At 37.8% G+C, this 24,795-nt stretch overlaps 1 protein-coding gene across 1 annotated transcript in view; it reads right to left on the bottom strand.

Moving 5' to 3' along the window:
- Positions 1-1,394: 1,394 nt before the first annotated feature.
- Positions 1,395-24,795, bottom strand: part of LOC113434312 (glutamate receptor ionotropic, NMDA 2B) — a 103,270-nt gene continuing 79,869 nt past the window's right edge. The window contains exons 9-12 of the mRNA XM_087935521.1: positions 16,441-16,601; positions 13,795-13,982; positions 8,052-8,290; positions 1,395-3,725 (exon numbers count right to left, since the gene is read on the bottom strand). Coding sequence (XP_087791647.1) covers positions 1,824-3,725; positions 8,052-8,290; positions 13,795-13,982; positions 16,441-16,601 — 2,490 coding nt within the window. The 3' untranslated portion in view covers positions 1,395-1,823. The remainder of the gene's footprint in view (positions 3,726-8,051; positions 8,291-13,794; positions 13,983-16,440; positions 16,602-24,795) is intronic.

Below are 24,795 nucleotides of genomic sequence, written 5' to 3' on the forward strand. Positions count from 1 at the left end.
GCAAATATATTAAAAAAATATAAAGCCCAATGGGGTGTGGATGAAAGGACATGAAAGGAGAATCAGTTGCAAGAAATGTGGCTCAAAAAGAATAGCTGCTTCCAGAGTTCAGTGCTTCTGCCTCTGCATTTATTCAGTTCAATTTTCAGAAGAGGTACTTCTGCCCTCTTGTTTTGTTAGGAAAGCAGATCAACAGACCCAGGAAAAAGTGAGATGTTTTGCCACATATTTGGGAGGCAACAGTTAGCCTGTTGCTCTTACCTGAGGGTTCCTGATGTAAATGAAACAATCTCACTTTGACTATAAGTAGTTTTACTCACATTTTCAATTATTCCTCCTTGAGAGAGAAAAACTGCTGCAAGCAATACTGCATTACACCGAGAAGAGGTCCAGAACAATTATAATGCTGCTAAATAAACTACTTTTCCTGTTTAGCATCACCTGGCCGCTCTTAACTTTCTTGCTTCTTGCTACCTCTGCTTTCTGATCCCCACTACAGCAACTGTGGGAACTGGTATTTCATCTCCTCATGCCCTGTGGAAGACAAGCCATGGTTCCACAACACTATAGTTATCAAATATAAGTATATATTCAATAAATATACATATACACATGGTATGAGTTGTGCTGGTCCTATTATCCCCACCAGCAGCACCACCTTCTACTTGCACTTTCTACTCAACTCCAACAGCAGAGAAAGCCTTTTTTTTTTTTTTTTTGGTAGTCTCTCAAAATGTCCTTTTGCAAGAGAAGCAAGGACATGGCAGTTGAGAAATCTCCCTTCCACACTTAATTCATCAAAAGAACAGTGGGGTTTGTGGAGCTGCCAGCCTCCTTTTCTAATTGTTCAGCCTTCTTATTCATCCACATCGTAGAGGCTTGTTCTGCTGGGGTGTGTAAGAAAAATACTTCAGTGATGTTACATTGGTTTTATTCTTGTTGTCTGTATTTGATGTAAATAATTATTTAAGAGAGCTGTGCACAAATCAATTCACACCCAAAAGTTTATGGTTTCAAAATTAACAATGATTTTCATGAGAAGAGAAAATCAGACAGATTCCCCACCCTGGGATCCCACCTTTTAATTTTCTCAAGACCCTTGGTAAGAGTTTCCTGTTCTCACTTGTCCTAGCTTCTGTAATTTCAGCCCATCCTTCAGAAATGGCCTTGCTGGGCTGCCATAACTGAACTTCCAAGCAGATCTCCACACCTCCTTCTTCCACAAGATAAACTGTATTCCAGGATGTATCTATGCAACTTCAATTTTTACCCTTTCCCTAAAGTCTTTATAAAAGAACTGAATGTATTTCATTAAATAAATTCCACATTAGTTGTATCTCACATTTTTTTTAAAAAAAGTACAAATGTAAAAAGAACTAATCTTTCTTTCCTCTGCTCTTTGCCTTACGTGGTATCTTCATATCAATACTAACCATCCCTGTTTGCTGCTAAGAAACCCCCAATTCTGTATTGGGGTATGGCCTCTACCCATGTGCTGACCTCACCTGATCCATGCCCTGTCTTTCCAACTGTGAAAACACAAGCTAAGCTAGTAAGCTCTGACATGTGATGGTCAGGAATGGAAATGTGAGTAGGGAAATGAAAAGAGATAATTAGGAGTTCAGGTGTGGGGAAAGAAAGAAGTGGCACTTCTCATCGGCTCTGCCTAAGCAGAACTCCAATATTCCACTTTTTTTTTTTTTTAAAGGAAAGAAACAGTAGCCGAAGAGCAGCAAATGGGAGCTAGGACTAAACCCACCACTTGCCCCTCCCAAGCTTTGCATTCCCTGCACCATCCTCTCCCATGCTTTTTTCCCCATCACTCAGACATCAGATTCAATACTAGAGAGTTTCTCATAAACATGCCCATTGCTAGAGCCATTGAAAGCCCTGGGGTTTTTGTTGTTAGGCACACAGGGGTTGGACTGGTTCCCTATACAGATGTCCTTCTGGAAACGGGCCGGCACAGCTCCATGAAGAGCTGAGACCACTGGCTTGTTGGTGGTGACAATGGCTCGGAAGTCTGGCCTGGCCTTGGGCCCTCCTGCCACCACAGGCTGCCTGAAGAAATAGGATTTGCTGCCATGGAGCAAGCACTGGTCATCCCCAAAAGTGGGGATGAAAGGGTTTTGAGTGACCCGATCGGGGTAGAGAGACTTGCTTAGCATATAACCACCACTAATGCCAGGATTGTTGTGGTGGTGGTGGCTGGTGGCAGGCAGTGAGGACTTGTTGTTGGCAAAAGTGGACTCGCTTGCTGGCATTTCAAACATATGAGCATAAGGGCTTCCCTCCAAAAAGCGGCCTTTGTCCTTTAAGCTCACACTGCGTGGGGCCAGGGCTGCTTCTTCCTTCTGCAGATCCACAAATGTGTCATAGGAGTGCTGCCGGCGGAGCTTGTTGCGATTCTTTTTCTGCACCTTGGAGGCAGAGTTGGAAGGGCTCTGAGGGTACTTGGTGGTGGAGGTGCTGGTTGCCACTGGCACAGGAGCAGATGGCTGATCCAGCTCTTGAAGGGAGTTGTCCTCACTAATATCATAGAGGTTGCCTGCCTTCTTGCAAGCTTCACACCGGATGCACGGCTGACGGGTGGAGTTCTGCCCCACCACAGCTGGGGTGTAGTTATGCAGTTTAGATGGGCAACTGCGGCAATAATTAGACCCTGGCCGTTCCTCCCAATCAAGATTGGTAAGGTTTTTTTCCCATGGCACTGGTACTCCACTCACAACACTGTGCTTGTGCTCATTGTTTACTCCAAATTCCCCTGACCCATGTTTGTGATGGGTCCTATTTGTACACGTCCCTGTTCCCCCTAGAGTGTCACGCTTAAAGTCATCTCCCCGTTCTTTATAGATATCTGTCAGATCTACGTGTTCCCAATGTGGTGAGTTTTCCTTAGCCCGGAATTGGTCCAAATAGAAATCCCTTAGCCCTTCCTTGTCTCTAAAGTAGCGTTTGTGATCAGGGGAACGGGGACGCCGTCGATAGGCCAGTTCAATCTCATCAAATTCTCTCCGTGATTTAGCTGAGGCTGGGCGTTTCTTTAAGCTATCTTTATATTGCTGTTTTCTCCGCTTTGCTGCATTGCCTTCAATGTTGCCATATGTTACCGTATGAGTGGATATGTCTGAAACATCTGAACGGATTAAATCATCATGTGCCCCTCCTCCTCCACTATATCGATCACTCTTGAATGACAGCTTGCCATAAAGGTCACCTAACTGGCCATGCTTGGATGGTGGTAAACCAATATCTAGTGGCTTTTTACTGAGGGATCGAGACTGAGAAGAGAAGGGTGGATTATCACAGTCATATAGTCCATCAATAGAACTGGCACTACCAATGCTATGGGGGCGATGATGATGATGATAATGGTCTTGATAAACATTACTTTCTTTCAGTTGTAGATTGCCGAAAGTCCTTTCTACCTCACTAATATAATCACTGAAAAGATTCTCCTCACAAGGGGGGTTATTATAAGACTTGCAATCAGAGTGGGTGAAGCTACGGCGATGTTCAGAGATATCATAAACAGATGATTCACGACGGATGAAATCCAGGGCACTTTGTGGTGATCCATTGACACCTGAAAGGTTAGCCATGTTCTTTGCTGTTCGGAGCAGACGCAAAATATTAGAATGGGTATTGTTCATGGTGGCAGTGGGAGAATTCATAGAAGAATGGTGGTCTTCAATAGCCACTCCATGGATGCAGCTGTATATACCCTGAAATGGGAAAAAGGGGGGGAAAAGGGTTAACAGAAATGCAAAGAAGCTACAGAATTGGAAGTTGAAAAAATGTCTTTTGGTAAATAAGATTTTATCTTTCAAGATTCCTTGCTGTATCACTTTCAATTGGGCAACATACTACATGAAGTAGTTCTCATTCGGCCTCCAGAGAGAAGGACCACTTGCATTTGTATACATTGATTCAGATCATTAATTCTTTTGCCACTACTACAACCATTCTTTCACTTTTAACCCCTACTTGTGATTTTAGTTCCTTTTTATTTGGGAATCTATTTTTTTATTTACAAGTTTTGCTAAAGAGCATCAATCAAAATTATTCTGGTTAAGGTACAAAAATAAACACAGGAGTAAAAGAACAAGACAAGAAAAACACCAATACTTAATATAAAACTGGAAAGCCAACCAGAATCAATCTATAAATCAAAAGCTCATTGGAATAAATTGGCTTTTAAAGACCTTCAAAAATGTATGAAGGGTTGCACCAAACTGAGATACAGGGACAGTATATTGTGAGGAGAGAGGATCACCCAAGAGGTGATCCCACACTATGTTATTCACATGAAGTGGGTGGCTTAGCAGGCCTTCTCTTAATCTTTGGGCTGGATGGACAGAATCAAACTTGAAAAGGAGTCTCTGGTGTGTCCCTGTACTACAGCACACTGTATAAGACTTTATAAATTATTGAGTCCAAAAATCAACTGACCTTAGGATTAGAAATAAACAGATTGACTTGACTAATCCAAGATGGTATTTGCCCCAGATGTACAGTAGCTTACAAGTTAGTTTCAATTTCAGGATATTGCAGTAGACAAGTTGTGAAATGATCAAAAATTTTAGACATTGTCATCAAGGCTTCTTAAGCAAGGAAAGGCCATATATCTGTATGTTGATGATTTACAGTTATATATCCTCTACTTCTGCCCAGCTAAGCAATGATGTTAATGTCTCAGTGTTTGGAGACTGTGGGATCCAGATAAGTAACAACAGGCTTCAGCTGAACCCTGAAGATTAAGTGTCACTAAATTTTGGAGCCTTCTGGAGCTGGAACTTTACTGTCTTTGGCAGGTAGCAGTCATGTATAAGATATCCTTTGAACAGCTGTGTCTGCCAGTTGTGCCCCTTCCTGAACTATAAAACTTTACAACTCAGTTACTCATGCTTTGGTCACATCTGGAATAGATTATAAAACACTCTGCCTTAGTCTATCCTTGAAGAGCATCTAAAAGCTTCAGCTAGTGCAGAGTGCAGCTATGCAGACATTATGTATGTCCCTAGGGTGGTGCACATTACACCTATGTCCATGACCTGCACTGGCTACTAGTGTCAACTAAAAAGATACTCCTTTGGTCTTTTTAGCTGCCAGAAAGAGGGAGTGAGGAAAAATAGGGTATTCCTGAAATGCCTAGATAATCACCCCGGCAGCCCAAAGTTGTCGAAGCGTAAGAAGGTTATTGGAGAGCATGATGGATGACTCTTGGAGATGAATGTGTTCCATTGGAGAAGTCACATCCAGGGGGTGGGGGAAAGACCAGGGTCAAGGGGGAAATGTATGATGTGATTTAGTATCATCATCACCCAGCTAATCACCAACATGGCCATTTCTAATAAATCAATTTTCTTTTCTCTGAGATGTGGCTAGAGATTTTTTATTTGAATGAGGGTGGATTTGTTGGAGCCCTGACAACTAGTTTGATTCAGGGTCCAATTCAGGTTGCTTTTTTTGCTATGGCTCCCACCTTCTGAAAATCATTCCCCCTGAGGTGAGGTTAGCACCATCCCTGCTAGCCCTCTGGAACATCATTAAAATATGGTTCTTCCATAAGCCTTGGGGATGCCATGGTGAGCTTGCAAGTTGGCTGTCTGATGTCAAGCGACTGCTTTTTTCCTCTCAATATAGGGATTTATTTTTTATTCCTGTTTAAATGTTTTATTTTTTATTGTCATTAAGCTTGTATTCTGTCCAGAGTCATGTTTTGTGAGATAGACTGCTCTATTATTTTGATAAACGCATACCTACCTACCTATCTACCTACATATCTACATACATACATACATACATACATACATACATACATACATAAATACTTGGCACACCAACCAAGGACACAACTTCTAGCTGCTGCTGTAGCAGGAAACAAATCATAGATTATCTCCAGGGTAATGCAACTCTATCAAGGGCTGATGTTACTGATAATGTCAATTGACCGGCAGTAACTCTGTTTGGCAGGAATTAATTTGAATTTGTTTCATCTTATCCAGTTTTTGACAGCCTTCAAGCATCAGTTTAAGACCTCAAAAATTTGTTTTGGATTGGATACCACTATTCGATTACCTCTCTTAGAAATTTCATATAGATGTTAAATAATGTGGGTGAGGAAATCAAGCTCCAATGTCATGCCACATGAAAGCCATCAAGCAACCAACTTGACCACTATTTGCCTGTGGCTATGAACCAGAACTGCCCACTTGAGTAGGAGTAAAACCTTTGTAAAAGGTGTCTTCGACTTGTAATCTTTGCAGATAGCCCGAATAATACCATGGTTGAGAGTATTTAATTCTGTTGAGAGATCTATGAGGACTAGAAAGGTATTAGTACCCCCCATTCATTTCCCAATAAATATTGTCTGCTAGAATGAACATTATTGCTTGGTCTCATGTTCAGCCCTGAATCCTGATTGAAAGGGATCTAGATAATATGTTTCCTCCATGATATTGTAGAGCTAAATCTCTGTCACCCTCCTAACTATCTTCCCCAAACAGAGAAGACTGACACTTGGTGAAAGTTATCAAAAAGAGAGATGTTTTCTTTCCCTTTCAGTACATTTCAATGAGTCTGGCCATTTTTATTACATTAACCAATCTGCTTATTTTAAACAAGGTTGCAAATATTCTGGTTGATCAGAAGTTCTGCTTAGAAATGATCTTAAAACATACATTTATTTCCAATATCTACATTGTTGTTCTTGCCAGGAATGTTGTTCTTAATTTACATGTGACATATTTCATTTATTTTTCTGAATAATAAAGTCTAGCAGGTCACTGCCTACCATTATCTTGTTACCTCTCTCAAAATATTACTACTAAAATGAACTAAAAGATTACTCTGGAGCTCAAGATGCCTTCATTGTCTCATATATTTATTGGATGGTGAGACCGGTAATTGATCTATGGTTTTGACTATTAGCTTCTAATTCTGATTCAAGGTGCTCCTTCTTCTTATAATACCCTAAATGAGGCCAACCTTACACTTTGTAGATGTTCTTGGGTACCGTCCTGATTTGTTCACTTAGGAATTAGAAACTGTCAAGCCAAGTACAATGTATTAGTTCACTTGGCACAATCTCCTGTCCCTCTGCTCAGCCCAGTTTTTGTTATTCATTTGGATCACAGCTTGTGACCTACAAATTCATACTTGCTCTAGTCCTTCCTCAGCAATTGTGACAAAGAAAACAGAACATACTGTAACACTGTATATAACATATCTTTCTCAAGCAAAATTCATTGCCATCTTTTGTTCAATATCTGAATTTGACTTTTCTGGTTACATAATAAGATATTTTAAAGTATTTTGAATTACCTTTATAATTTTATAATTGAAACTTTGACTACCGAGATATACTTTAAAACTGAATGAATTTACAACTTAATAGTTTAGGTTTAAAATATTATTTCAAAATTATATTTGACGAAGTTTCAACTAATTTGCAATGTGAAAGCATTTGCAGGAATATTTCATTTTTAATGAACATTAGAAGAAGCTATGTACAGTAGGATTAAAGTAATGATATATCTAGTCCAGCATTTTGTATGTTATAGCCGTCAACCACCTCTTCCATTATGTTACATTTGTATTATCCTTGAGGAAAAAAATGCTATTAAAATTGTTTGGAAGTACAGTGATTTGTATTCAATGCTCCTGATTATTACCTTTGCAGGAATGAAAGGTTCTGCTAAAGAGGAGAAGAACCTCTTCAGCTATACTCGGAAACATAATGGATCAAGATATCTCTTTTTTTTAAGGCAAGGGGTGTACAAACTATGGCCCAAGGACCACATGCAGCCTTCCAAGGCCATGAGTGCTACACCATTGGCCATTCATAAGTTGTTCAAAAGAAGGATGTTCTTAAATTAATGAGGATTAATTATAGAGACAATAGTTTTGTTTTAATTTACTTCCACTTCTTTGATCTAGCTCTATCCAATTTCAAATGCATGCTCAATGGTCAAATGTCACCCTCAGATTTATACTGGACTAAATACACCACTGCATTGTAATCCCTGTATTCGATTGAATACACTCACCCTGCTAATAGAGAAGACAACACCAGGCTTGCCAGAACAGACCCCCATGAAGCAATGGCGAAATTGCCAATAAAAGAGATGTTCACAGATGAAGGTGATGAGGCTGAGGGCCATGGCTGCTCCCAACATATAGAAGACTCCTGCCATGTTGTCAATATCCAGCTGACTACTCATTACCTCATTCTTCTCATTGTGACAAATCCCAGTGAGCCAGAGAGCTTCTAGTTCCTCCATCTCCCCTATAAAAGAGTTAGGAAAAAAATGAAATATGAAATCCATTTGTGCGTGTGAAAAAGAGAGTGAGTGAGTGAGGTAATCAGAATAATACAGACTTCTATTTTTAACTAATTTTATTTGGTATTTTAAAGCATTCTTAATGACAAATATGTGTTGCAGTCTTCATCCCTGTGACTCACAAAGCTTCTTTTCTGAGATTATACCCTGTTTCCCATGAACTGAGGGGGCTTATGGTGACTTGCCAAATATTATTTGTGAACACACAGCTAAAGGTGATCAAAGATTCATGTCTGTGAGGTCACAGCTGAATCTGCAACCTGCTGGATAAGACTGGCACGTGTTCATTTGTAAAGGGGCAATGGTAGAAGGGGTAAGTTATTTTTTTAAAAAGTCAGCTTGGACTCAACTATTACCTGGGACAAAAAAAAACACCTTACCATATTCCAAGGAATTTATTATTATTCTCTATTATATGGGCAGGTTTAAGGTAATAACTACAACCTTCCTCATATTGCCTTCCTTATAAATAAAATAACTTGGTCATGCAACTTTCAATACTGTTCAGTTAGTCTCTTTGGCTGTTTGAATAATAGCTTGTTTAATAGCAGCTGTTTTGCTTTTTTAAAAAAATCAACATTGTATAACAGGTGCTGTATTTGGAGTATTCTTTATATACTTATCAGTCCAGTGCCAGATGGCATCTTTGCAAAGTAATGACCTTGAATTTGTGGTATGGACAACTATATTGGGAATACATTTTGAGACATAATTTACCATTCCCATGATCCTCTGAACTTCATTTTGGCAGGTCAGTTTTGATACATCTGCAATTGCTTTTCCTTTTGTGTGGAAAAAGGTCTGGTTTAATGCCATCTTTTGTTAATACATCTCTCAGATACTGTATTTCTTCAAGGTTTGCTTTTGTTCAATTTTCAATGTCCTTGAGATTTTCCAATGCTGCCCCCTCTGCAGAGAGGCCTAGCCTATTTAAATGGTCTGCCCCCAGACTCAGGTTCCAGGTGAAGGTGGGGGAATATCCTAGTCGCTCTGTTGCATGGTATACAGAGTCCTCAGGGCTGTTAGTGCAGCTATTTGTTTATTAGATCCTTGCCCTCCTGGTTGGTAAGAGCCTCTGGGAGGGTGCATTTGGCTGGTGAGGTCCAGGAGAAGAGCATTTTCTGCTGTGGTCTCCCCCTTCTGGAATATTCTCCCACCAGAGGTGAGATCCACCCCACACTCCTGGACTTCCAGAAGAGCCTAAAAACTTGGCTCTGCCACTTGACCTAGGGCCCCAACTATATTAGGGGTAGCTGGCGGAGTAGAGAAGTTTCTCACTCCTAGGTTGATTCTTAACTTTTAATTTTTTTATTCTAATTTTAGCACTTTTTAACTTTTATGATATTGTAAGTCACCTAGAGGGTGTGGATGTGTGGCATAGAAATTTAATAAATAAATAAGTTTCATATTTAAGGACCTGACTTTTCCCAGTACCAGTTTTAACCTGGTAGTTGTGTTCTTCTATGATGATCCATACAAGAATGTCATTCATGTACAATACTGTTGCTTGAATACCTACCATCAATTTTGCAAGGTGCGATGGAACATTTCAAGAGCAGAATATAACCCAAAGGAGATGCATTTAAAGATGTATTGACTGTGTTGTATTGCATTTACATTCACTTATGTATCTGGGTGCATACCAAAAGTGAGATTATTTATTCAATTTAAAAATATCTTTGTACCGACATTTCTTCTATCAGAATGTCACAATGCTGTCTTTGTTTTTGTTTGTTTGTTTCATTCAATCATGCTTGATTCTTGGAGATTCTTGACAAGGTTTTTCAGAAGTGATTTGCCATTGCCTCCTTCCTAGGGCTGAGAGAAGGTGACCAGCTCAAAGTGACCCAGATAGTTTCATAATGAATTAATTTTATAGATAATAATTTACTGAGGAATTATTGAGTCTGTCATCTGCACTTCTATAATGGTCTGGTTTGGCTCTGCAACCAAACAAAACAGACACAGACTTCAACGGATAATTAACAGTTGCTACCAACCTGCCTTCCACTGAGAACCTGTATACTGTACCAGTCAAAAAGAGGGCTGTGAAAATATCTACAGACTCCTCACATCCTAGACATAAATTGCTTCAACTTCTACCCTCAAAATGACGCTTATAGGGCACTGCACACCAGAACAACCAGACACAAGGACATTTTTTTCTTGAATGTCATTACTCTGCTAAACAACTAATTCCCACAACATTGTCAACTTATTTACTAAGACTGTATTACTATTATACCTCTACTACTAGATTACAATAACACTTCCTAGTACCTATCTCTTCCCTCTTATGACTATAACCATATTGCTTGTATCTTTACAATTTATATTGTTTTATTTGTTGATTTCATTGCTTTTTGGTAACCTATGATTATCACTAAATGTTGTATCTTATGATTCTTGATGAATGTATTTTTTCCTTTATGTACACTGAGAGCATATGCACCAAAGACAATTTCCTTATGCGTCCAATCACACTTGGCCAATAAAGAATTCTATTCTAAGGCAGAATTAGAACTCACTCCTGGTTTCTATCCTGAAATTTCAACCACTACACTCAGCTGGCTCACAGTTTAATTTCTTTGAGTATACTAGTTTAATTATTTTAAGTTCAGGCAAATTCTCAAAAACTATGTTAGTTGCAAACAATAATCATATAATAAATCCACTTAATCTGAAGTTTATTCTACATTATGGCAAATAATTATTTTTGCTTCAGTTCTGCTTTTGTTTTTGTTTTCAATACTGCTTGTATATTGTGCGTTGTATGTGTATCTTTCCTAAGAGTAGTGGATGAATTCTTGGAAGTGTCATAATATTATAAAATACAACTTTATGCTCAGTTATGTTCCTAAAAGGAATTTTTGTTAACCGTGGAGGATTTTTCTCTGTAATAATTATATATTGATTGTATTGATACAGTTAACTACTTGCAAAAAATGTTTTTAGGACCATTATGGTGCTTCATGGATTTAATAATACTCTTTTACATAATACATGTTCTTTTTTTTATTTCAAAATGAATTCAAACCACTCATTGTATCTACTGGATCCTTATATGCTTGTAGACAGAGTTATTTGATATAAGTCATTTTTTTGTACCCGTGATCAACTGCTAGATTGACCTCTGCACCTGTAACAGTTATATAACTGATTTATTGTTATTGATTAAGCCAATGAAGAAATTATCTTCTTTAGATTCATGCTATCTTTTAAATTGTTTTTGTACTTTTGCATATTTCAGTCATGAAATTATATTTTCTATATTTATGACATTTTGGCCATTTGTTGGACACAATTTGCAGGTTTACTTCCTTCCCACTTCATTATTGTCTACAGTTTGCCTTGTTTTGAGGTGGTTCTTTCCACCCCCATTCTGGTTTCTTTGCTAGAGCCAAAACTATATTTCTGACTGGATCTGTTGGTATCATTCCATAGGTCTTTATTACAGGTGATGGACTATGATTGCTACAGCAGTAATTATCAACTATGAGTGAGCAACTTCTGCTCTTTGGCTTATATCAGTAGCATTTTCTATGGACAAATTGTCCTCTCTAAATAACTGGTCCTCTCTTATCTTGTTTCTTATGCCCAAATTATTTGATATTTGAGTATTCAGAAGCTTCATCTGGTATAGAATGCAATGGTCCAGGCAACTTTGGCATCCCACTTAAGCTCATGTGACACCATTGCTTCCCAAGTTGGAAACACATCCGCACAATGTCTGTATCAAGGCTTTGTGTTCAACCATGTTCAACCATGTTATTTTAATTATTGTGTTTGTGCATTATATTATAAATAATAAGCCCTGTCAAAATAGATTATTTATACAATCTAAAGTGAAACCAATAATATTTATAAGTAACCATTTTTTATACAAATTGAATAGAGAGTTAATTAAAAAAAATTCCAGCAGGCTCTCCAAGTATATTTATTTTAGATATATCCCCCACCCCACCCCAATGTTTTCTCCACCTCTGCTAACACATCTTTGTTACTTGGATGACTCAAAGAAGTGATGATGCATACCAAACACTTAATGTATTCGTTATCCTATGTAAAAGACAAAGTTTCTTTTCCTCACCTGCTTCAGAGAGAGGTCAACCTCTCATTCCAGTGAGTGCATTTTTAAGGGCATTGGTGTTTCGGTTGGAGTTACTGTATCCTATGGCCTATGTATCCCAACTCACATTTCATCTGACCCATCTCAGGGGGAAAAAAACCTTCAAATACAGTTTTGCTAACATGCTACTTTATAACACTCAGGATTTTCTGGGAAAGCAGAGTGTATCTATAAATCTTACATGATACTACTGAGAGATTTACACTTAAATTTCTCATTGCACTTCCATATACATTAAAAAATCAACTCTCTCTTGCAACTGCCTCTATAGCAGCCTATCAGGAAAATATTTTACAAAGACACACAAATATATGTTCCAGATACAAAGGATGTATGATGGGGCCGATGGGGGGGAGCAGCTGCAAACTAATTTAACTCATACAGTACACAAAGCCCTGTGGTAAGATATTTCACTATTGGCAGATTTGAAGCAGGTAAAGTGCTCATTAATAAGCAGTCTATATTTCGTTATTGGCCAATTCTGCCTAAGCAATGTTTGAATGAAGATTCTCGTTCATCAAATTCTAAACCCCAAGCATTTGGATAATGCCGCGCTGAAAACATTTTCTAATTACAGATTGAGAGGAAAAACTGGAGGAAGTAGGATTTGTTTTAAAATGTATTGGGACTAATTGGCAATTGGGAAAATAGAAGATGTGACAGAAATCATTAACTTTAATATCTGACTAATCTTATTTATATCTACACCACATGCAAAATAGTCCTCCTGATTATAATGACATTATACCAGTGCACATTTTTATTGCACATTTTGTTGGTGTTCCATAAGTATAACCAAAATCCAGCATTACTCCAAGCTTGCTGATGCTGTTCTATGCTTACTGCTTCTTACATCTTTTCTGCACTTTGCATATCATTGTTCACCCAAAAAGGAATCACATGATGGATATGTATGTATTTATGTACTGCCGAAGCTGGGAATACTTGTTGGAGTTCCTGTCAAATATGCCATATCGTTACAAAGTATATTTATTTTATTTCATCCTCCCTCCTAACTTCTTTGGATGACAGTTGGGATACAAACTTAGAAAGTATAGCTTTTGTGTCTTTGAGATTTCTGAAACTCCTCCTCATGATATTTATGACTACAAGCCGCTTTGGTAATTGCCACTGAAATGTTGAACTGTAAATCTCTCAAATAAATAAATGGCTATAAAACTAAACATTCAATATGATGCTGTGGGCCAGAATCTTTGAAATAGTATTTGCTATTAGGTTAAAACACTGGAGGGTTTAATGAAGTAATATTACTCCCTCTTAGTAAAATACCTTTTTTTCTTCATTATCCAAATTACTCACCATCGCCAAAAAGCTGTAAAATTGCAAGATCCACTTGCCGCTTCCAGCCAGAATTCTTCTGGATGGCAATGCCGTAGCCAGTAGAAGCAAAGACCTTTCCACTGCCAATTGTCACTAGCTTGCAGCCTTCATCTCTGCCAGCCATATAGTTTAGCACAGCAGCATCATATATAAAAGCATCCAGTTTCCTACAAAATGGCAAAAAAACAAAAAGGGGGAAAGAATAATAGAAAACTGTACAAAATTAAACCACTGATTAAAAATCAACTGTGAGAAAGAATGAATCCAGGCAATGCAAATATTTATGCAGAATTAAAATTTGAGTAGTCATGGGATCAATGCATATGTTTCCAGCATTTTTCAGTCTTCAAAGATATATTCAGAACCCAAACAAGAAAACATATTCCATTTGTCTCCATAACTCAAATCTGAAAACATCTTCATTCACTATAACATACCTTTCCTTAACTATGAAAACCATGTAGCAATAATTCAGCAACATGCCTAGGAAAAGTATACAGCGATTAAAGCAGTAAAGCATACCATTTCCCACAGCTGGAGAGATAGTGTTAAGCAAAATGTAATTACTCAAATTAGATTTGGCCAGGACCCCTGCTCTTGTGAAGAGTCCCAGGAGCATCTTTAAATATGACAAGTGGTTGGAGATCATGTTATATCTCAATATAAGGGAAGAAATGTAAGCTTTATATTGCCCAAGTAATCTCATCATGAAGGTGGAAGTGGTACTGAATATTTATAGACAGACAACTTCTGTCACCAAATCTATGATGAAGATAGAGCAAATCATTCTATATATTTTTTTAAGTGTTTAATCCCTATAACAGGCATTTTATTCTGGCATTTTTTTCCTAGAGAGTAAACTTCTTGAAAAATATGTAGACAGCACGAAGGAAAAAACCTCCTTCATCTTTCCCCATTTTCCTTTCTCTTTCCATCTCATTTTAAAACAACCCTCTTATGCACTAGTGGTAGCACTAATTTTTCTTTGCCTCATTTAGTGGTCACTCTTCTTGGAAGAGTGGGTCTCATGCTGTTGCTTTTAATGTGCACCCAAAGTTCATGAATGTTTGAGGGGCACAGATTAAAGGGGAATGTTTGATAGGGCATTATTTAATACTAGCTATATTTTGACAAGTTGTTGAACCATTTGACTGGTTCAGTTAATATTTTATTCTTATCATTCTTATATTTCCATAAGGTTTTTGTATTTATCCCAGTAGGACACTTTAGGCCAGTGGTCGCCAACCGGTGGGCCGCGGCCCACTGCTGGGCCATGAGAAAATTTTGGTGGGCCACAGAGAAATCTCACCCCTAGAGCACCCCCTCAAAGCGATTAATCCAGGCTGCGCAGAAACACAAGGCTGCACCGCGCATATGGCCTGTGGGAACCCTCCCTGCCCAACCACTCCTTACCAGGCAAACTTGCCTGCTAAATTGCTATTTTTCTTTTTTCCGACCATCATCTGTTCTGCTGTGCCAGGAGATTTACATAAGCTAGGAAGCAGGAAATGGCTGGATTTCTTACTTTCTAGCTAGTCTTTAGATCTTCGGCTCTGCTTTTAAATACAGCCGAATCTCCCTTAGGACTGAAGGTTTGCTTGCAAGCAAATTCAGTGCAGACTCACCACAAGCATATTTGAGAGACTGAGCTAGCCAATGGCAGATAGATAGATCACTGAATGAGTCTGTGAGCAACTCAATCTGCCTGGTTTGCCTGATTTTGGGAAAAAGCTGTTCTTTTTTATAAAAAATTCAGTATTTATATAAATACTTATAATATTTACATACAAGCCATGCCCAGCCAGTCACATGACCAAGCCACACCCACAAATTAGGCCACACCCACAGAACCAGTTAGTGGTCCCTAGGATCTAAAATTATGAGTTTGGTGGTCCCTGAGGTCCAAAAGGTTAGCGACCCCTGCTCTAGGCTATAAACAGCATAGAACTCTTAACTGGGCCATAAAACCTGGTCCTGCTTTTGGTCTTTATTTCATCCCAGCCCCCTCTTCCTGGCAGCTTGTTAAAGAGTTGCTTAGTGGATTGCTCTGGAGTGCTAGCAGAATGGGGAATGGTGCTTCTCATAGTCTGCCAGTGATTTCTTTGACAGATTGTTGGAAGGTCTATTTCTCTCTGTAGCTGCCTCCTCCTCCTCCTGCTGGGATTTTTCCCATGTGCATATATGTACATGAGGAAGATACATTTTTCTGTTCATGTATGTGGACTTGATTTCACATCCTAATAACAATGTGGTGTTGTGGCCAAAATATTTATCTATTTGAATTTATAAAGCATGTTGTTCTTTGAATATATGCAATGGACAGTTTGCCCAGGATCAACACCAGTAAATATGCCTGCTCAATTTCTCTGTATTTCTTTATTGTGTCTTCATTCCACGGTGCACTCACTGCTTCATACTACCGATCCTCTTACTGCATTTGACTTAAGTGGATATAAATAGTTATGCTTCAAAATTTCCTCATATCTCCTCTAGACAGTGGTGTGGAATGGAATACATGCAATATTTTGGTAAAAGGAATATTTTGAAGAAGTAAGATATCTGAAGAGGTAGATTTATACAATCAACATAATTATTTATGCTAAATTTGGAAGGCAGCAGTCTCACCCTGTCTTCAATGATGATAAAGCATCTTGCACCGATCTTTGGTTGAACTTCACCATATAGGCATGCATCAGTTCGTAATTGTTGCGAATATTCCTCTCCGTACTGCCATTGGGAACTGTTCCAAAGCGGAAAGGTGGTGAGAAAGCATTTGGATTTTGGAACTATAAGAGAAAAGGAAGGAAGGAAGGAAGGAAGGAAGGAAGGAAGGAAGGAAGGAAGGAAGGAAGGAAGGAAGGAAGGAAGGAAGGAAGGAAGGAAGGAAGGAAGAGTCTTTCAGTAATTTATTTGAGAGTAGATTAGATTGCCTGAATTTAAGTAACATTAATATTAGAAGTTATCCATTCGTATCTAGGTCCATATATGAAATGGCAACTCTTTTTGAGGCCTTTGCTGCTGAGGTTTATAGAATAAAGTATCATTTTAGCGGAACTAAATGAAGAGGGGTTGTCTGCTACTTACCTACAACAACTGAATCAGAATCATGTATTTAGAGGATTGACATCATTTATGTGGTAGCATCATATGTAAGTTTTCATCAATTTATATCATTTGAGTAATGATATAATGCAAATGGTATAAATTGATGCAATTGATTTCCTCCGCATAATAATAAACTGCAGCAGAAATGTATCTATTACATGCAAAATTCATTGAGTTTTAATGTTCTGCAAAGAGACAAGTCTCTAAATTAAAAAAGCAGTACTGCACTTTAGTCATCAAAATGATTAAAATAAATCAGCTGCACTTGCAAAAATATAAAAGATAGTCTACCTGCAGTATATTTGGTTTAAAACTGAGACATAAAATAATTTTCAAACAGTAAAATATTTATGGCAAATTATTAGGGTAGGATAAAACAGTGCTTTGATTCAAGAACTCCTCAACTGAATCATCTTGACTCACTAATAATAGTCCAGACGTGTTTCAAATCAGCAAATGAAATTGGGTGGCTTTGCCATTCAATGATTTGGGGGCTGTTACAGATAATGAAACTTCCTTCATTCCTATATGGAGAGAATGCTGGTGATAGCTGTGTGTTGGCATTGCCATATTCTATATAACATATTCAACCAATCAATTTAATCTTTCATTAACTCTCTGCCTATAAGAGTTCTCTTGGATGGCAAAGTTAACATTCCTTTAGGCTTTAATAATTTTCTTAGTCTTCAAACTGGTCACTGTCCTTGGGTTAATGCAACAAGTCTATGCTGATCCTTTGCACATAGCAAATCCTTTGCTATGTTCTGCTATGTTCTGCTGATCCTTTGACCACAGTGAGAACTCAATTTTATTTTCAATATTGCAAATATGGACTCAAGTCCAATGTTACTTGTAAATTCCCCATGCTTGGCTAAGTCTTTTAAAAATGAGTAAATATCTGCCAAGGTACAAATCACAAGTTCTGAATTAGGTGATTTCTGCTTTAGGTTACATAGTATCCTTAAGTATTCCTATTTATTCTCTGATTATTGTGTCATATTGTGTGATTATGTTACTTGTTTATATTGCCTTAGAATAAAGCATTAAGTACTCATATTGGTATGGTTATTTTCAAATCCAAAAAAGCTGCAGACTTAGCCTGCTGAGATGGGAATTAAGAAATACAGTACTAGATACATTTTTATTCTTATCCCAATGTTCTTTCTGCTCCTGATAAATACATCCTTTAGAAAACTGGATGCAATATTCCAAGTGTGATCTTATCAGAACATTTTAAAGTGATATTAACCCTTCATGTGATCTTGATTCTGTCCCTCTGTTAATGCAGCCTAGGACTGGGTTGGCTTTTTTGGCAGCTACAGCACACTGCTGGTTCATATTTAAGTGATTGTCAACTAGGGCAGCAGTCGCCAACCGGTGGGCCACGGCCCACTGCTGGGCCATAAGAAAATTTTGGTGGGCCACAGAGAAATCTCACCCCTAGAGCATCCCTCAAAGCAATTAATCCAGGCTGTGCAGAAACACAAGGCTGCACCGCCCACATGGCCTGCAGGAACCCTCCCCGCTCACTCACTCCTTACCCGGCAAATTTGCCTTCTAAATTGCTACTTTTCCTTTTTCCGATCATCATCTGTTCTGCTGTGTTAGGAGATTTAGATTAGCTAGGAAGCAGGAAATGGATAGATTTCTTACTTTCTAGCTAGTCTTTAGATCTTCAGCTCTGCTTTTAAGTACAGCCGAACCTCCCTTAGGACTGAAGGTTTGCTTGCAAGCAAATTCAGTGCAGACTTACCGCAAGCATATTTGAGAGACTGAGCTAGCCAATGGCAGATAGATAGATCACTGAATGATTCTGCCTGCTTTGCCTGATTTTGGGAAAAAGTTGCTCTTTTTTATAAAAAATTCAATATTTACATACATGGTGTGTTGTAAGTTAATTTTATGAGTTTGCTTGCAAGCAAATTTTATGTGACAGACTGAGCTAGCCAATGGCAGATAGATAGATTTCTGAATGAATCTGTGATTCTGTGAGCAACTCAATCTGCCTGCCTGCTTTGCCTGATTTTGGGTAAAAGTTGCTCTTTTATAAAAAAAAATCATTATTTATATAAATTCTTATAATATTTACATACAAGCCATGCCCAGCCAGTCACATGACCACCAAGCCACACCCATAAATTAGGCCACACCCACAGAACCAGTTAGTGGTCCCTGGGATCTAAAATTATGAGTTTGGTGGTCCCTGAGATCCAAAAGGTTGGTGATCCCTGAACTAGGGCACCAAGATCCCTCTCATAATTATTACTATTGAGCTCAGCATCACCTCTTCTATACCTTTATATTTTATTTTTCTTGCCTAAGTGTAGAACCTTACATTGAATTTCATTTTGTTAGATATGACTCAGTTTTCAGGATCCTTCTGTATTTTGGAGTGTTAGCTATTCCTGCCGGTTGGTAAATATGATGAGTTCCTTATCTATTCCCTTACCTAAATCATTTATGATGATATTGAAGAGGACTGAGCCTTTGGGTTACCACTACTATTCCTCTCCATGTAGATGCTGTTCCATTAAGGATTGCATGTTGAGTGTGGTTGGTCAGCCAGTTATGAATCCATCTGATGGTGATGTTGTCTAACCAAGTACTGGATTGTGATCTACTTTCAAATGCCTTACTGAAGTCCAAGTAAATTACATCCACAGTATTTCTCTGGTCCACTAATTTGGTCACTTTGTCAGAGAATGCAATAAGATTTATCTGGCATGACCTATTTTTGACAAACTCATGTTGGCTTCTAGTTATGACTTTATTTGCCTCTAGGTGTTTGCAGATTCATTGCTGGATTATCTTTTCCAGAATCTTTCCAGGTATTGATGTCAGGTTGATATGTCTGTAATTTCCTGGATTCATTTTTGTGTTCCTTTTTTTGAAGGTGGAATCACATCTGCTCTTTTCCGTGCTCTGGTAATTCCCTGGTGCTCCAGAATCTTTGAAATATATGGTTCAATAGTTTTGAGATCACATCTGCCAGCTGCTTCAGAATCTTGGGATGTAATTCATCTGGTCCTGGTGATTTGAACTTGTCTAGAATGAATAGGTGTTCTCTTACAATTTTCTTGTTCATTGGTACTAGAAGGGAGTGTGGCTTGCTCTTATTTTTTTATATTAGTGGCTTGCCCTGTCAGTGTTGCCGCTAGTATATAAAAATAGGAGCAAACCCTACTCCATTCTAGCACTGGTGCTGTTATATACTTTGGTAATAAAATGTCTGCAAGAAAACCATCATGCTCAGAAGAGAATCAAGGGCTACTCAGTTCAATCCTGAGCTACAAATATTATCTTATAGTTATATAGAAGATGGCATTGAAAAAACCCCACCAAATTGAGCTTTGAGACAGGAGCTACAAAAATTAATATTAAAAGGTAGAATTATGCCAGATTATTAAGTAAATGGAAAACTTATTCAGTACTGCAGAAATATTTTGCATGGCTTAGTAGTACATTTTGCCAATGTAGTGTCAGTCAAATAATGCAAGAACTGAAATTTGCTTTCCAGTGAAACTAGACAATATTATGTAAAATAAAAGAATGACGGGCCAAGGCAACAAATGCACAAAAAGCTTCTGGTGTATTGAAATGGTAGATATACATAACAACATATATATGAACCAACCATTTCTGCTGCAGAAAATGTGGTCTGTATCTGTATTGCTAAAATTAGAACTTTCTAAAATAGATTCAACTATATGGATTTTCATTCAAAAATATATTGTTTTGTGGTTACATCAATCCCTTCTGCTGTCAGAATAAATACATCTTTTCTACTGAAAAATATGCATCTGTAGATAACTGTGTTTTTGCACTGGTAATAATTTGATAAAAATATTAGGTTGTACAAATCTTCAAAGGAAGCTTCAGTTCAACATAGCTTTGATTGAGCCACCCCATTAAAACAAAAAAGGGAATAGTTACAGTATTATGGCAAAACCCTTGAAGAAATCCAGCTGGAATTAGACAGACCTACTGTTCTCTAAAGAGACTACCATCTCAGCTCTCTCTGCTACATTCTGTCAAAAAATGTAACAGCTGCAGGCACTCTGATGTTTCCTGATTATAGGCTATGGACAAATTATTTTTATGAATCACATTTTGCATCTCAAAGCAGTGTGAATCAATCTGCCCTCAAATCACAAATTTGAATTGAACCATATTCCCTTTAAATCCCTAATACAAGTAAAAATCAAACTGCCTCTCCCTCCCCACCCTTTCTCTCTCTCTCTCTCTCTCTCTCTCTGTGTGTGTGTGTGTGTATGTGTTTTGCCAGTGAAAGAAAAGTTTATAGTATACATTGTAGCATCTTTTTAAAGGAACACAACTACACTAAAAGCAAATGTTATGATGAGTCTATAAATCAGTGTAAGATCAGTAAAACTTGGATGTGCAATGCTGAGGGCAATGGAAGAGATCAGAATGATTTACTATAGAATATCCTGGTACATTTCATTACTATATAAAGTGGTACAGAGTAAATCCCTCATCCCCAGTATTTAAGGGCTACATTAGAAATAGGCCAAAGTAAAGTAAAGCTCTCTCTACAATAATGGTGACATTGGTATTGTTCCTTCTTTCAAAAGTGGGGCATTGGAATTTCATTTTAATATGTGCTATTGTGCTATAATGACAATAAATGTTAGCTCATCTTATTATCTTATATCTTGTCTCATCATCTTACCTTGAACCAATACATGCACTTATTCTAGAGAGAACTGTAGAATCAAATTCTTGGGAGGAAAAAAGCAATAATACTTTAGCAAATTAGCAGGAACATTAGCTTGGAGAGTAATAGCTATATTAGTCATTCTATCTGCAGCTTGCAATTAGTCTCCTTTACCAAATCTTAGATCCAACTCTGTAGTCCAATGAAAATAAAAGGCAGAAAAGTATATGATGCCCAAATTCAAATGTCTTAGACTACAAGCTTGACTGTACACACATAACTCTTCTTAGCAAATTTTATGTTTGTAACACTGAAGATAATTGTTGCCCAACTGCATTTACCAACCCATGGGTCCTAAGAATAAAAGAATCTAAAGAAATGTTTTACATTCACAAAAATCTATTCTTTATATAGTATAAGAACCTCATATCTGCTCTTGAGACTAGAGATTTCAACTAAGTATTTTGAGCATCTAATAGTAGGAAATTCAATATGCTTTAGAGAGCCCAGAAAAATTAGGACTGAGTAAAGTATTGGTAATCCTCATACTGCTGAATTGAACCAATTAATGAAAATCAAAAAAAAGAATTATTTTTGGAAAACTACAGTACAGTATATATTACAATATAATATATAGTAGAGCATGTGCCAGCTCAATTCATGAAAGGTATTTATGAAAGGTCATGCAGGATCAGGTAAAAGTCACCTGAGGGTAAGAGAAGTAGCAATTAATGCTTTACACACACACACACACACACACACACACACACACACACACACACTTCCCCAGGAGAACATCTTTATGGAATTCTGGGTATACAAATGATAATGAGATACTGATATATTATTATTATTATTGTTCACAAAGCCACTTTTATGGTTTGCTTATCTATAAGCAGGATAAGTAATCTTCTGTTGCAATTATGATTTTCCTTGATTCACTTTAGTTATTTCAACTGAACCCATACCTCAGGTTTTTTTTTTCTTTAATCTGTTCCATATCTCTCCACCCATTTCCCCATACATTTTATGTATGACAACACTGTTTATGTGGATCTGGATCTTGTCAGGTTCAAGCCACCAGAACCACTCATGAACAGGTCCAAGTAGATTTTTATTATTGATCACCTATATTACAGGAATCTCACCAGACTGTGTGCCTTCTCTTTGGAAATGGCAGATAGAGACCTAAAGGTCTGACCTCAAGACATTTCCTCTTCCAAACTGATTCCAAACTGGAATATGTCTCTTTATTACTTTAGAAAGGCCCTGTGGTGATTCCATCACTGGGACAGAATCCTTTTTTTTTTTTTAAAGAACTCCCAAAGTTATAACACTTAGAATTTTAAACTGGCTGTTGTAATGTCCAAAATTAATAGTGAGGTATATTGTGTGATCCAAAGATCACAATCACATGACAATTGGATTGAGGATAAGAAGAGAAATAATTAATCAGTTATTTTTAAAATTAAATGAAAATTCAAAATAGCAAGATTAAAGGAAGTTGGCCTTATTATCAAAAATCAGATTGGCAGATGAACCTTCCACATGTTCATACATGTTTACTGAAGGAAAAAATCACAAAATAGCTTCAATAGTTTGCCAAGGAAATCACTATATATACATCCTCTGCATTTACCAGAATGTTTAAGAATTCACACTGCAGCCAAATCCTATGATGGTGCTGAATTTCTAATCAGAATAGGAGCTTGCAACCAATTTTAATTAAACTATGCTATCGCTTCACAAGAATGGTATTGCCTAAAGATTAAAAAGTTGGCTAGTAGTTCACACTAACAATTTCCTAGACTCAAATTCTAGTCAACCATAATTCAGTTTTAATTCTATCACAGAAATTATTTAAAATATCCCAAAAAACCCTCCAGTAATGAAATCTACTGTGTCACAATAAATTTATCAAAACTGTAAGGCTGCCCAACACCATGAGCACATAAAATATTAAAAATGCATTAAACAACACATAATCAAAGAATTATACATGGTTGTCTGAGTTAAGTCTCACCAAACTACGTCCAGACATAACATTAATATTTGTATGCATTGTATGTTGTTTTTACAGAAAAAAACCCCACCCTGTTTTCTGTGCAATGAGTATAATTAACAAAGCAGCAGTTTGAGTGGTCGCCATTCAAAACATTTTTCCACATATTTAAATTCCTAGAAATAATTCTGGGAATCAACATCTGGACATAAATGACATAATGTCAAGGTTCCAAGTAATAAATCCAACAATATGTTTATTAGGTCTAAGCCCAAAGATGACAGTCACAAAATCCAATTCAGTTCAGTCCTATATTTGCTTACACCTAATGGACAGAATCTTGCCAACTAAAGCTATAACTTTTTAACCTACTGTATATAGTATATATTGAGAGATTCTAGGGTGTGTGGTTATATGGAAGCTCTTCTTCCCTACCTCACCCTATCCCACCCTGCTCAGGACTGTGCAGTCTCTTAATCTGGGCTCCTCTCTGGGAAAGTTCTGTGTTGTCAAAGGTCTCCCCACTGCTTTTCCAGGTGCACATTCCAGCACATCATGTATCGTTTAGCTTGTGAATCAGCTCTGTGGCTGAAACATATAAACACGTACCCTATGGGAAATGTACGAGGTTGCTCTTTGTACTTCATGTTAGGTATGAAAAAGCAAATCGTATTTTCTCTTTACCCTTTTCTACATGCCATGTAGAATTGATCAGATTCCAGTTGTACCTGTCATGCCCCTGGTGGAGACTGACTCTGAGAGAGAAGAGGAACAGCCAACAGGGAGTTTAAGTGTGGCTCCGGAGGTTGTGGAGGAGGCTGGGGAAGGGCAGAGGCTGGCTGAGCAGTCAGAGGAGGACTCAGGTCCATCCCCTATCCATCCTAGGGCACTCTGGGTGGAGAGGATAAGGGAGAGAGGTGGTCTCCTCAAGAGGAGAGGGCCTTGATCCTCTTCATGGGCTGCAGATGTGAGAACTGAATAAGAGTTTGGACCTGCGTACTGGCAAATGCTGGAAACAAAGCATGTTTTATTTTGATCTGAAGTTATCTTGGTTGGCGTCCTTCCAACAGACTGTGCCTTGTTATTTCCTTGAATTTGGTAAATACTTCTCCTGTTCCACTGTGGAAATTTCATCATTGTAGTTTGTTTGTTTTTTATTTTACCTCTATCTGTTCATTAAGTTCGGACTGTATTG

This window comes from Pseudonaja textilis, chromosome 5 (assembly GCF_049901715.1).
Source record: "Pseudonaja textilis isolate UNSWEBS1 chromosome 5, rPseTex1.2, whole genome shotgun sequence".
Lineage (NCBI taxonomy): Eukaryota > Metazoa > Chordata > Lepidosauria > Squamata > Elapidae > Pseudonaja > Pseudonaja textilis.